Here is a 12336-nt window from a genome sequence, read left to right on the forward strand (position 1 = left end):
AATGAATCACATCGCATCTCTACATGTGCAAAACAGAGTGTAGGTGAAGTGTCTGACACTGTGGTCTTGAGGACACAGAAAGTCTACCACAACCTGGTCCTTCAAGGACCAGAATGCATATCAAGCAAATGGCTCTCCATGGTAAAGATAGATAGTACAGGGCTCCTGAACCCAGAATACAGGAAGAAATAGAAAAGACAACATAAGACAACAGCAAAATGAAGCTATGGCGAGTCAAATTTATTTGATTATTAAAAGGTTATCCTCATTGTTACCCTCATGAGGGATTTTGTTTTGTTGGCTCGGATTCTGTTTATTGAGGATTCTAAGCAGGAGGTGTTCCAATTTATAAGTTATCAGAACAGGCCAGAAGTGCACTAAACACAGGCTGGAGAAAAAGACAGTGGCCAGGGCTAATCCCAGGGTTCTGGAGGATATTTCATTGGGCTTAGTATCTATTAGATATGTGGAGTTTGGTGAGGTCTCTATCAGAAGCCATATGCGATATACTATATTAAATATCAGATTCATTTTAAACATTTTCCTAAGTACCACACATATGAACAACACTGTATCTACTCCACTTCTCCTCTGGCCCTCTTTCACTCTTCCAACTCCCCCCATGTCCCCATCCCAAATTTACTATCACTTTTATTATAATTATTACTGACATATACATATACCAACTTTTAAAAGATTACATATATGCCCAAGTATATATAACAGAGTCCATTTAATGTTGCTTATATATCCATGTGTTCAGGGCTAAGCACTTAGGCCAACAGTTGACAATAGGACCTTATAAAACTAAAAAACCTCTGTAAACTAATAATAATAATAATAATAATAATAATAATAATAATAATAATAATCAGTAAAGAGGAAGATCATGGTGTGGTAAAAACCCTTTGCAAGCTATACATCTGATAAGGATTATTATTCAGGATATACAAGAGCTAAAATAACTAAGACAGTTGATAAAATGACTCAATTGAAAAATGATCTATGGATCTGAGCAGAGAGTTTGGCAAAAAAGAAATCAAAATGTAAAAATGCCCAAAATGAGATCAGGAACCTTCAAGGTGGTATGACTGTACTGTGTGAGCCCAAGTCTGACCAAATTTCAGCAGGGAAATGGGAGCTGGGTCCAAAAATCCCACCCCTAGCAGGGTTTGTATTGCCATGTCTTAGCTACTTAGAGAGGGGGAGGAATCTTTCTGAGTGCATCCCCTAGTAAATTAGCCATGTGAAAAACCTCACATCCAAAACATATGGGCAGCATGAATTCATTCAAACGGATTAAAAAAAAATAAAGAACTTGGGTAGGTAGGGAAGGGAGTGGATCTGGGAAGAGTCTGAGGAGAGCTGAGTGTTCTCCCAATAAGTTAATGGGTTATTAGAAACATCCAAAGAACTAATAAAAAATAGCTAAAAAGCATGCTTAAAGTGTAGTGTCTACTCTTACAGTTAGAGTACTTAGCGGTTTCCTCCAATCCCAGGAAGAATGGCTAAGATCAAGAAAACAACCGATAACAAATGTGGGTGAGGGTGTAGGGAAAGGGGAGCCCTCATTCACTGTGGTGGGATGCAAATTTGTGAGAAACCATGGAAACCAGTGCGGAGACTTCTCAGAGACCATGAGGAAATCTCCATATGGCACAGCTGCACCGCTCCTTGGCAAACGCCCAATGACCCAGCATCCTGCTCCACAGATACTTGTCAGTCATGTGCATTGCTGCTATGCTCACAATGGCTGGAGAATGGAAACAGCTAAATGTCCTTCAATAGAAGAAGGGATCGTGGGAATGTGGGACATGGTTCTGAGGGTGAGTCCCATGTAAAGGACAGCAGAGTTGATACACAGGAGAAGGAGCTAGAGTAGAGTCACAGAGATGTGACTTTGAACCTACTCGCTGCTCACCCTTGATGTGAGTAATAACCTGTAGCTACATAAAAGACTTCTTTTATAAGGGATGCATTGATGATTCTGCTATGAAGATTGGCAGAGTCCTGACTAAGTCACATAGAAAGCATCAAAGAAACAGATTAGTTTTCTGCAAGGAAATTTATTGGAGGACCACCATTGAGGCTAAGTATGAGGGTAATGGCAGGTGAGAGGTCTCAGAGCACATGGTGATCTTGTCTCTGGTCTCAGCGGCAGCAGAATACGTACATCACTGGACCTTTGTTGCAAATCCCAGAGACTTGTTCAAAAAACCAGCAGAATTTTCTTCTACAGGCGCATTTCACACTTCTTGTGGCTGAGGAAACAGAACACCAGGCAGTAAGTATGGTAGCCAGCAGTGTGCAATAGTGCACAACACTATGAAGGCATATGATACACGGTACAAGCCGGTGTGTTTGCATTGGTGACATCACACCCAGCACCGTGACCAACTCCAAACACTGCGGAAGAAGTTAACAAGTGTTGATCCCAATCGACTTGACACCCATTTTACAGTCCTTCAACTCTTAGTGTCTTCCTAACCCAACACATTCATGCATTGGCATTTGGTTCCTAAATCTATTCATTTAAACAAAGCAGAATTTTCTTCCAATAGAAAAATAATCAATTGGATAGACAAAGGGCTAATCAATATGTTTTATATTTTAAAACAATCCCACAGATAAATTTTTAGATAAAAAAAACATAAAGAAAATCAACTATACTTTTTTGACTCACTGTGACTTCATGAATACAACAATGAAGATCCTAGAGGACCAACAGAGAACCCGACCTAAATCACACAGCCCTCAGTGGGATTCCAGGGCACAACTTCAACCCTCTCAAGAGAACCCAGCCCCATATGAAAATGGGCACCACCACTCACCTGCATCTTTAATAGAAGAGCCTTCTGGGCCCTCAAAGGAGATGGACACATCCTGGTTCTCTACCTCTGACTGCTCCTCATTTTTAGTCTCCTTAGTTGTTTCTGGGAGAGGATCAGCCTGGGCCTGGAAGGCCAGCAGGGCAAGGACAGTGAGGAGGACAAGTGTCTTCATGGCTGAGAATCACCTGAAGGAAGAGTGAGCAGGAGCCCAGTGTGTAGGGAGTGAGGAGCCAGCCTGCATTTATAGGGCTGTCATCAGAAGGTGCCGAGACAGGCCTGTAGATAGAGAGGGCACGCACTGATGGGAACTGGGAGAGACTGTCGTCCTCAAGATGTTGTCCTTTGATGTTCGTGTGTTCTCTCAGCTGGCATCATGGTGTTGGTCTGTGTGCTCAGTGACAGCCCTCCCTTCCAGCTGCTGATGATGAAAGGGCCTTATTATCTTCTCCTGTTTCCCACCTGCTTATGTATTTACCTTTCTGTGGTCAAGAAAGAAAGGAGGCAGGCATTTTCCAAGTTTGCAACCTTGCAGAACAAGGGGTTTTGTGTCCTGAGCCTGCAGGTTTCCAAAAGAGCAGACCCCTGGACCAGACCTGAATACCTGTGGACTGGACATTCGGTTCTTTGAGTGATTCTGGGGTATTATTTCTTTCATGAAAGAAGATTTGGTGAATCCTTTCCTTTGGGATTATTATGGAGAGAGTAAGCTGGTCCTGGTGAATCGAGCTCAAGAGGAGACGAGGGACAGAGTTGGTCAGAGTGAAGCCAGAACAGTGTTCTGAATGACCCAGTGTGACCTGAGCCCATCTAAAGAGTGCATTCCAGATGCCTCCTCACAACCCGGGAGTCGCCAAATGATGTGCTGGGCTCATGTTTCAGAGTCTGCATTTTCTAACTTTTAGAAAATTTGAACTTACATACAAGAAATAACACTCAAAATGTAGGGAGGTTGGTGTGCTTTTTTTCCTTGTTTTCTTTCTTTTCTTTTCTTTTCTTTTTTTTCTTTTTCTGAGACAGGGCTTCTCTGTAGCTTTGGCTTCTGTCCTGGAACTAGCTCTTAAAGACCAGGCTGGCCTTGACTCACAGAGATGTGTCTTCCTCTGTTTCCCAGTGCTGGGATTTAAGGTATGCACCACCACCGCCCAGCCAATATGCTTCTTTCCAATCCCGAGGTTCTTCTACCCTAAGAAGCCAGTGCGGATCATATACGAACACTCTTCTGTACGTGTTTTTACCCATTTCTCCTCACTATGTATATGAAAAAAGATACTTGACATTCTACTAATTTCAGTCAGCATATGGCGTCCCAGTGTTATTAGTGCTAGCTCCTATTCACATGTTGATAAATACTGTTCAGTTATTAAAACGCCTTTATTTACAGCTGTGTGAAATAACTAGCAAAGAGGAAAGAATACTATTTTACATGCACACACACACACACACACACACACACACTCACAGAGTCATATTGCCTAATGGCACAATACTTCTTTAATACCTTTGTAGACTTAGATCTATCAGTCAAAAAGCACATCTTAAATTTCAGACACATCCCTCCCTGTCTTCCTGACCCTCACAGAGTTGGCCGCAGTAGCACGCGGTTAACTTGCATTGCCAATCACCACCGTGCTCATTGTAATGATTAATGCTGTTGTGTTTTCACTTTCCATCCTTCCCAGCAGTGTTCAGCACAGAACTGGTCATTCAAGACCCAGGGTAACTCAAGCCACTGAAAGGCAACCTTTAGGAAGAAGCTTTAAGTGAGGCAATCAAGATTTCAATTGCTTTGCCATTCTCATGTCTTATCATTTCACGTTCCCACCTCTGTTATGCCCCAAATCCTGGTAGCAGCAGCAGCTCTCTCGCTTGAAGAAAGACATATCTGCTCGTGTGGACACCAGAGAAGGCAGGGACCAGAATCCTCCGTCTGTGCAGTCAATGTGACCACTTGCCTTTTGGGTTTGTTGAGCTTTGCGGGGGGGAGGGGGTTGGGGGAATGCGGATCTTTATGAGTTTGTAGGCGACTGGACATTTTATGGTCTTTGTGCAGGTCCATCCATGCACTACGATGCTTTTCCCATATTTCCTTGTCCCAACCTAATAGGTTAAATAAAATCGATATTTCAGTCTCATACTAGCTTACATGAATTGATAGCAGACGTGCACACGCCTAAGTAGTGTGTGCACGTGTATGCGGTCAAACGCTCACTGAGGGAGGGGTTGGCCCATTCATTTGACTTTTTAAAAGGAAAATATTTGCTTACTTTTATAAGTAATTTGCCTGCATGTACATGTTTGTGTGTGTGTATGTGTGCATGTGTGTTTCTGTTGCCTATGGAGACTGGGATAGACAGTCCGATCCCCTTGAACTGGAGGTCCAGAAAGCTATGACTTGCCTTGTGGGTTCTGGAACCAAACCTGTGTCCTATGCCAGAACACCAAATGCTCTTAACCACTGAGTCATCCATCCAGACCCAAATTTTCTCTAATTAACCTTTGACTGTTGTTCATAATTCTGGACATTTTCTCCTTGTAACATGTTACAAATCTTAAAGATTATTATTTTTCTTTGTCCTGCTTCATTTGCTATACCAAACAACCTGAGTTTTAATTTTATTTAATACTATTTCTGAGTTTTATTTCTTTCAACTTAAATTTATATAACTCAAAATTGGGTGTTTTAGTGATTTAGTGGCATTAGCAAAATTGCACTCATATTCTGTGATTGAGACAGATTTTTTTTTTTAACCCGGTGCCAGAGCTGAGAAAGTGCTACCTTCCCAGGGAGGGTTTTCAGGATCACTAATGTTCTGGCATCTAGTATCGCATGTGGATGACCAACAAGCAGTTAGAAAGCAGAGATCTGAATGGGGCTGGTCGGTCAGGACCTTGACGTGATGGTGGCAAAAGGAAGGAGTCCACATTGTTCCCTGCTGCTTCTTCTATGCTCCACTGTATAGATCTTTTCTGAGCACCATCATGTATTCCAAGATTGTCTCTAGAGAACCGAAGTTACCTCCAATGGCCTCTGAAACCTCAGATTGCAGCTGATCCACCTGTGCTCATGGGAGGGCCACTCCTCTTCCCCATCACAGGCACTCACGCTCTACTGACCCACAGGAGGTGCTGGGTAAGATGGGTCACAGCCCTGAGGACTTGTTTCTTCTTAAGGTCTCCTGGACTCTAAGATGGGAGGGGGTGTGACCGTTTCTGCACTTGCTTTGTGTCAGAAACCAGTGTGCAAAATGTCAACAGAACTCGCAGTTACCCTTACTAATCAACTCTATTTCCTTAGCAGAGATCATACTTGCAATTTTTTTATTTGTGATAACTGGCATAAAATAAAAAATAAAATAAAAAACCTTTTCTTTGGGTATTTCTCAGGAGTGTAGGTTATTCACTGGTGGGTTCATGTCAAATTCCAAAGGAGGGAATTTGCAGAGGAGGAGACCAAGGAGCTCTTGAGAGACCATCTGCCAACCTTCCAAACTAGAGCCACTGTCTGGTTCTAAACAAGGAAAACAATAATCCTAATAAATGATGGAAGTTAACACTCTAAAATGCAGAAGTTAAGGTGGAACCTAGGGTAGTGGAGAAGTACAGGGGATTTGGCCACAGCCCTGTTGCCTAAACTTTAGTGTTCCTGAGTAAGGCAAATAACCTCTTCCAAGTTACTTTACAAAGCCACAAAGTATTGGTCAATAAAAGCAGCAACTTTATTGGGTTGTAAAAAAAAAACTCTTATTGCAATAGACAAAAAGCTCTTTGCAAGCAATGAATATAAGCTCATACAAATATACTGCATATATTATACACTGTAAGAATGCTAATCAGCATCATGACTATCAAATTATCATGATTTCTGGGAAGTCAACCAAAGCTGTCCTGAGTCTACAATGAATGAAAATTTATTGTCCTCATGTGACTTAATAAGTTGTTAAGTTCAAGAGTACTTTAAGGTTTTATGCAATAGTTAATAATTTATATTTGTTGAACAAACAAGGATCATATTTTACAGTTTCAAATACTTCAATAATTTTATGGCATTAGTAATGTCATTGCTAGAGAGAAATCACACAAAATGAACAGTTTTATAAGTTAAAGTAAAAAGGTTCAGTGTTGCTGCAGAAGAGGAGGCATGACGCCTCACCTCAGGGTGGACGAGATGAGAACAAGCTGAGAAGTGTAGTAGAAATATGGACGGCAGGAAGATGGAAAATAGGAAAAGCCCAGCAGAGTAACACACAGCTAGTTCTGACCAGAAGACTAGGATGTTAGGACGCTTGACAGAAAGGAAGTTGAGTTTCATATTCGGCTGAGGAGTTTCCTCAGACCATGGAGACAATCATCCCCACTTAAAGATGAGTGTTTAGGAGCCAATGAAGTCTATTGGAATTTTATTATAAAATCGGCACAGGACTTCTGACTCCAGTGCAGCTTACACACCTTTCTCTATGTTTCCGTGCTTTCTCGGGAGTCCAGAGTCACAGTAAGAAGCCATAACTTGTGCCTGCCACAGAGCTGGCTGCTATGAATCAGTAAGTGTGTGTTGTCCAATCGAAATTTCTGTGATGAGTGGAATATTTTGAACAACCTGGAGTGGTTTTTCATGATACCATCGGTTGTTTACTGAAATTTCTTCAGAGATTCAGGGTAGGGATAAGCGATGGGATCTGGCCCAGTTGGTGGACGTGTTGATGGAGAAGATGTGATTTCAATAGGGACATGTCTTCTGAGCATCATAAAATAAAGTAATTCTCAGTAAGTATATAAACTGGAAGTTCTTCAATGCTTGTCCAAGGCCAAATGAAGTTAACCATTTGATACTCTTTGGGATTAAGCTAAAATAGGGGACCTCTCTGTGGGACAAAAGCGTGTGTTCTGTAACTGAACCCTGGGGTTCTACCAGGCTTTTTCTTTTGGATCAACAACTAGCTCCCAAATCATGGCCCAGAGACTTCTTATTAGTGATGAATGCTCAACCCAGCTGAGGCTCATTTCTGGCTAGTTTTTTTTTCACTTAACCTGTTTCTCTTCATCTACCTTTTGCCTCAGGGATTTTTAACTTTCTTTCTATGTGTCCTTCTCTGTATCTGCTGTCTTGTGACTGCCTAGCTAGTCCCAGCATCTCCCTATCTTTCTCCCCCATTCTCTCCTCTTGTTCCTCCCTCTTCCCATTCTTCTTCCTCTCATTCTTCTTGAGCCTAGATTTCTCCTTTTATTTATTCTCTCTGCCCACCTACCCCACCTATCCCTCTTCTCTGCCTAGCTATTGGCCATTAAGTTCTCTATTAGACCAATCGGGTGCCTTATGCATGCAAGGTGAAACAAATGCAACACATTCTTATATTTTTAAGCAAATAGAGAATAAACAAATGTACTTCACCTTTACACAGTTAAAGTAATAGTCTGAAACACAGACAAGTGTAATACATCTTTTCCTAGTTAAAGTATTATTCTACAACATGGAGGAGTCTCATGAAAATTTGTCTTACATTTATTTACTTACTGCACGTGTAGGCAGAACTCATGTGTCACAGTCTACGTGTGGAGGTGAGAAGACAGCTAATGGCAGTCTGTTTGCTCCTTCCACTGTGTGGATCCTGAGTCTTGAACTCAGGTTGTCAGGTGTGGTGGTAGCATCTCTCCCACTAAGCCATCTTGTTGACCCTCATTTGTTTAATTTCAGTTAACTAGCTTTCTTTGTGCACAGTGTGTTTCCTTGCCATTTTATCTCTTGAGTAGCCTTTCTCTTTGTTTCCCCCTCTCTAGTTCTCACTACACGAAGTCATTGATATTCCTTCTTGAGGTGTCTTGTATTCATTCTCTCAGAATGAGATTGTTTCAGGAGAATATGGGAGCCTATTGCAAGAGAGATGCCTTTGGGATTGAGTTCAATGTAAATTAAGACAAAAGTAAGAGAGAAGAGGTCTATAACTGGGCCAGCAGAACCATTTTGAGCTTTTTTTTTTTGTCACTTTGTGTCTGGAATCTGTGCTCCTCTTTTCAGTTGCTGCTAACTGGAGTCACGGTTTTGTTTAAAACAGTTTCATTTAAAAGTCAAACACTTACATTCCAAAGACTCTTGACTAAGCTTCACATTATCATGGGTAAGTACCATGTAATTTTCAGGTCTCAAAATGAGCACTACCTCAAATTTTCTCCATTCTTGGCATATGAATGAGCAGCATGTGTCACCCCTTATTTGTATCCAAAAGATTCGGAATCAGTCAAGTAAACTGTAGACTACTCACACAATGGCAAGACAAGTCTTGGTTAGACCCGTGGTTTCAGAGATTGTATAAGGCACTGATGGATGAAATTATCAAAGAGTGACACACAACCTTGGAAAGACACTTAAGGTATCCATAATATTTGTCATATTGGCCTCATGATGGTCAGCAGCATGATCAGCTCTCACAAGTGTACTGTGGATGAGGACAGTGGACCATACATGATTTTGTATGTATCATTGGGGCCATGTAGTAATAAAGTCAGCATTTATGCTTCTAGATATGGAGCCGAAACAATTGTTGTTTTAGGCTATATGACATATTTATATGTATTTTTATTATATACATTTATCCACATAGTGGTATATATTGATGTTTTCCTACTTGTTATAAAAACACAGAAACAAATACAAATTGGAAAGTAATCTCAAATTTTAAAAATGAATTCAGAGATAATATATACCATAAATAACTTTAAGGCAAGAGAGCAATTTGATATGCTTCTTTTTTCATGCAAAACATGAATAAAAAGAATCTTACTGGAGCAGTTCAGTACAGAAAAGTGTCCTAGTGAGTACTGGTGGTTCCATGGAGAAGCAGGAATGGAGCACTTCCTAGCATGGCTGAGGATGAGAAACGTCTGGTAACACGCTGTCTTGTGTAGTTTTGTTTAATGCGCTTTAATGCTCATCTCCTAAAAGTACAGGTCCGAGATCCGAGCCACGAGGCACAGCACATCGTTTGATGGCTCCCCAAGTGTGAAGAGGCACCTGGGATGCACGCATAGATGTGCTCCGCTCACAGGGGCTTCTTCGGAACCACCTGCTCTGGCTTCACTCTGACCAACTCTGTCCCTCGTCTCCTCGTGAGCTCAATTCACCAGGGCCATCTTACTCTCTCCATAATCACCAAAAGAAGCGATTCACAAACCCTTCCTTCATGAAGGTGATTGTGGCCCAGAATCACTCAAAGAACTGACTGTCCAATCCACAGGTATTCAAGTCTGGCCCAGGGTCCATGCCTTCTGATAACAGCAGGCTCCAACTTCCAATCACAAAAACCCCTTGTTCCACGAGCATACTAAGTTGGTACATGCCTGCCTCATTTCTTTCTTGACCACAGAAAGGCAAATACTCAAGCAGATGGGAAACAGGAGAAGATAATAAGGCCCTGGAATCATCAGCTGGAAGGGAGGAAAGTTACTGAACACACAGATCGACACCATGATGGCAGCTGTGAGAACACACGAACATCAAAGGACAACATCTTGAGGACGACAGTCTCTCCCAGTTCCCATCAGTGCGTGCCCTCTCTATCTACAGGGCTGTCTTGGCACCTTCTCATGACAGCCCTATAAATGCAGGCGGGCTCCTCAGTCCCTACACACTGGGCTCCTGCTCACCCACCCTCCCGGTGACTCTCAGTCAGAAGACACTTGTCCTCCTCTCTGTCCTTGCCCTGCTGGCCTTCCTGGCCCAGGCTGATCCTCTTCCAGAAGCAGCTGAGGAGACTAAAAATGAGGTTCAGCCAGGGGTAGAGGACCAGGATGTGTCCATCTCCTTTGGGGACCCAGAAGGCTCTGCTCTTCAAGATGCAGGTGAGTGGTGATGCCCAGTTGATAGCGGGTTGGAGTCTCCTGAGAGAGGGTGGAAGATGGGCCCTGGAATCCTGTCAAGATCAATCTGGCTCCCTTGGTAACTCTGTCTTACTTCCGTCTATTTCTTATTCATAGCAGTAATAGTGAGAGTGAAGTAAGTCTATTGGTTTCTTTCTCATAAAGCTTTTGCTCTGAAAATACACGTAGGAATTTAACCAGAATGTAGAGCGATGTATTGAGGAGATCCTCATAGACAAAAGCAGTCTTAGGTATTTCTACATTTTCTTTGTCTATGGGAACTCAAATCATTGTAAAAGTACACTCAAGTATATGAATGGTGAGAAAGGGGGGATTAAAATTAACCCTTGAGAATGGACGTCAAGTCCTGCACATTACCAAAACTCCTTAAGTACGTTATTTCTGTTTGCATTGAGTTGATCATCTGTTGGCTGTAATGATTCCAACGGAACATACCCATGCTGTATCACACACCTTCATAGGACTGTATGCAATCAAATCCTGCTGACCTGCAAACTCAATTATTGATTCTTTCTGTGTGTCTCCAGCCTCAAGAAAGTTCTCGATATGCAAATGTAAAAGACGATACTGCAGATTACCAGAACGCATCAGGGGATTCTGCAAAAGAGGCCGCAAACTCTACTTTTACTGCTGCCTCTAAATATGGAGACCAGAAACAAGAAGATGCTCATGCTCTCTGAGGCCTACGACAAGTCTTTGATTGCCACACATTTGTGCTTCTCTTTTATCTCCAATAAAGCACTGTGATACACTCCCTCTGTGTTTGCATTCTTTCAGAATTTGCTGTAAGGCTCAGTCTGTATTCTGGATATGAAATACTAGAATCTTCAAGGAAACCTTTGCCAATGAATAAATAATTTAGTCTTTATTTACAAAATAGTGACTCCAAATGCCAACAATATTTAGGATGGTCTCAGGGTTCATACACAAACTGTAAAGGGTTCATACACAATCCTGCTACATTTTGTACTTAAATTTTGCCTCTGCCTTCATGTAGATTCAACTTTCTCTCAAAAACATTGCCAACATGTGAAGAAAGACTACCACTTTTGGCTTCATGTTTTAAAGTACTAATATCTTAATTTTTCAGAGAGCCACCATCTCCTTAAAAAGTGTTGAAGTTTCAGTGAGCAGGTCTGGATTATGCCTCTGCCTTCTAAGCCCTGAGTTGTTTTTGGCTTCTTAGAGATAACTTTACTATTGTTTGAAAAAAATTCTGTACAGAGGCAGAATGGGTAGGAAGAAAAGCAAGGCACCCCACTCTCTGGTGTGCACATTATCTGCAGCACCTGTGTCTGTATATGACAGGATGTATTCTCTACACAGAAGACTGTTCTTCACATACAAAAAGTGATGTGCCCAATGACCCCTGTGTGCTCGGCAATGTACACTCAAGTGAGTTACTTTCTAGCTTTGGTGGGATTAATGCAGCTGGAAGTGGTTCCAAGAAAAATAAAGAAATCAACAGATAGTTCTCCCTCCAGCCTAGAGTCTCCAGGGGTGCTACAGGGTGCTAAGACTCAGTCTCGAGGACGTTGCACACTCCCTAAGGGAGCTATGTGTGATATCTGATGGAAATACAGCAGCAGTGACCTCTTAGATTGCAGACTCAAGCAGCACAGACAATGTGGGTTCA

General features: G+C 41.9%; 2 protein-coding genes across 2 annotated transcripts; one reads left to right on the forward strand and one right to left on the reverse strand.

Annotated features, from left to right (window-relative positions):
* Positions 1–2151: 2151 nt before the first annotated feature.
* Positions 2152–3003, reverse strand: LOC121462363 (alpha-defensin 3-like). Its single transcript, XM_041673904.1, has 2 exons — positions 2832–3003; positions 2152–2261 (listed from the first exon to the last, which is right to left on the reverse strand). The coding sequence occupies exons 1-2, from the start codon at positions 3001–3003 to the stop codon at positions 2152–2154; spliced, it is 282 nt and encodes a 93-aa protein (XP_041529838.1).
* Positions 3004–9225: 6222 nt separating this feature from the next.
* On the forward strand, positions 9226–11340 carry LOC121462147 (alpha-defensin 9-like). The gene is made up of 3 exons (XM_041673564.1): positions 9226–9293; positions 10387–10661; positions 11228–11340. Exons 1-3 carry the CDS (start codon positions 9226–9228, stop codon positions 11338–11340), a joined length of 456 nt encoding a protein of 151 aa, XP_041529498.1.
* Positions 11341–12336: the final 996 nt, after the last annotated feature.

The sequence above is a fragment of the Microtus oregoni genome, unplaced genomic scaffold, assembly GCF_018167655.1.
Source record: "Microtus oregoni isolate MIOR12 unplaced genomic scaffold, Mior012 000024F_ref0000369, whole genome shotgun sequence".
NCBI classification, from domain to species: domain Eukaryota; kingdom Metazoa; phylum Chordata; class Mammalia; order Rodentia; family Cricetidae; genus Microtus; species Microtus oregoni.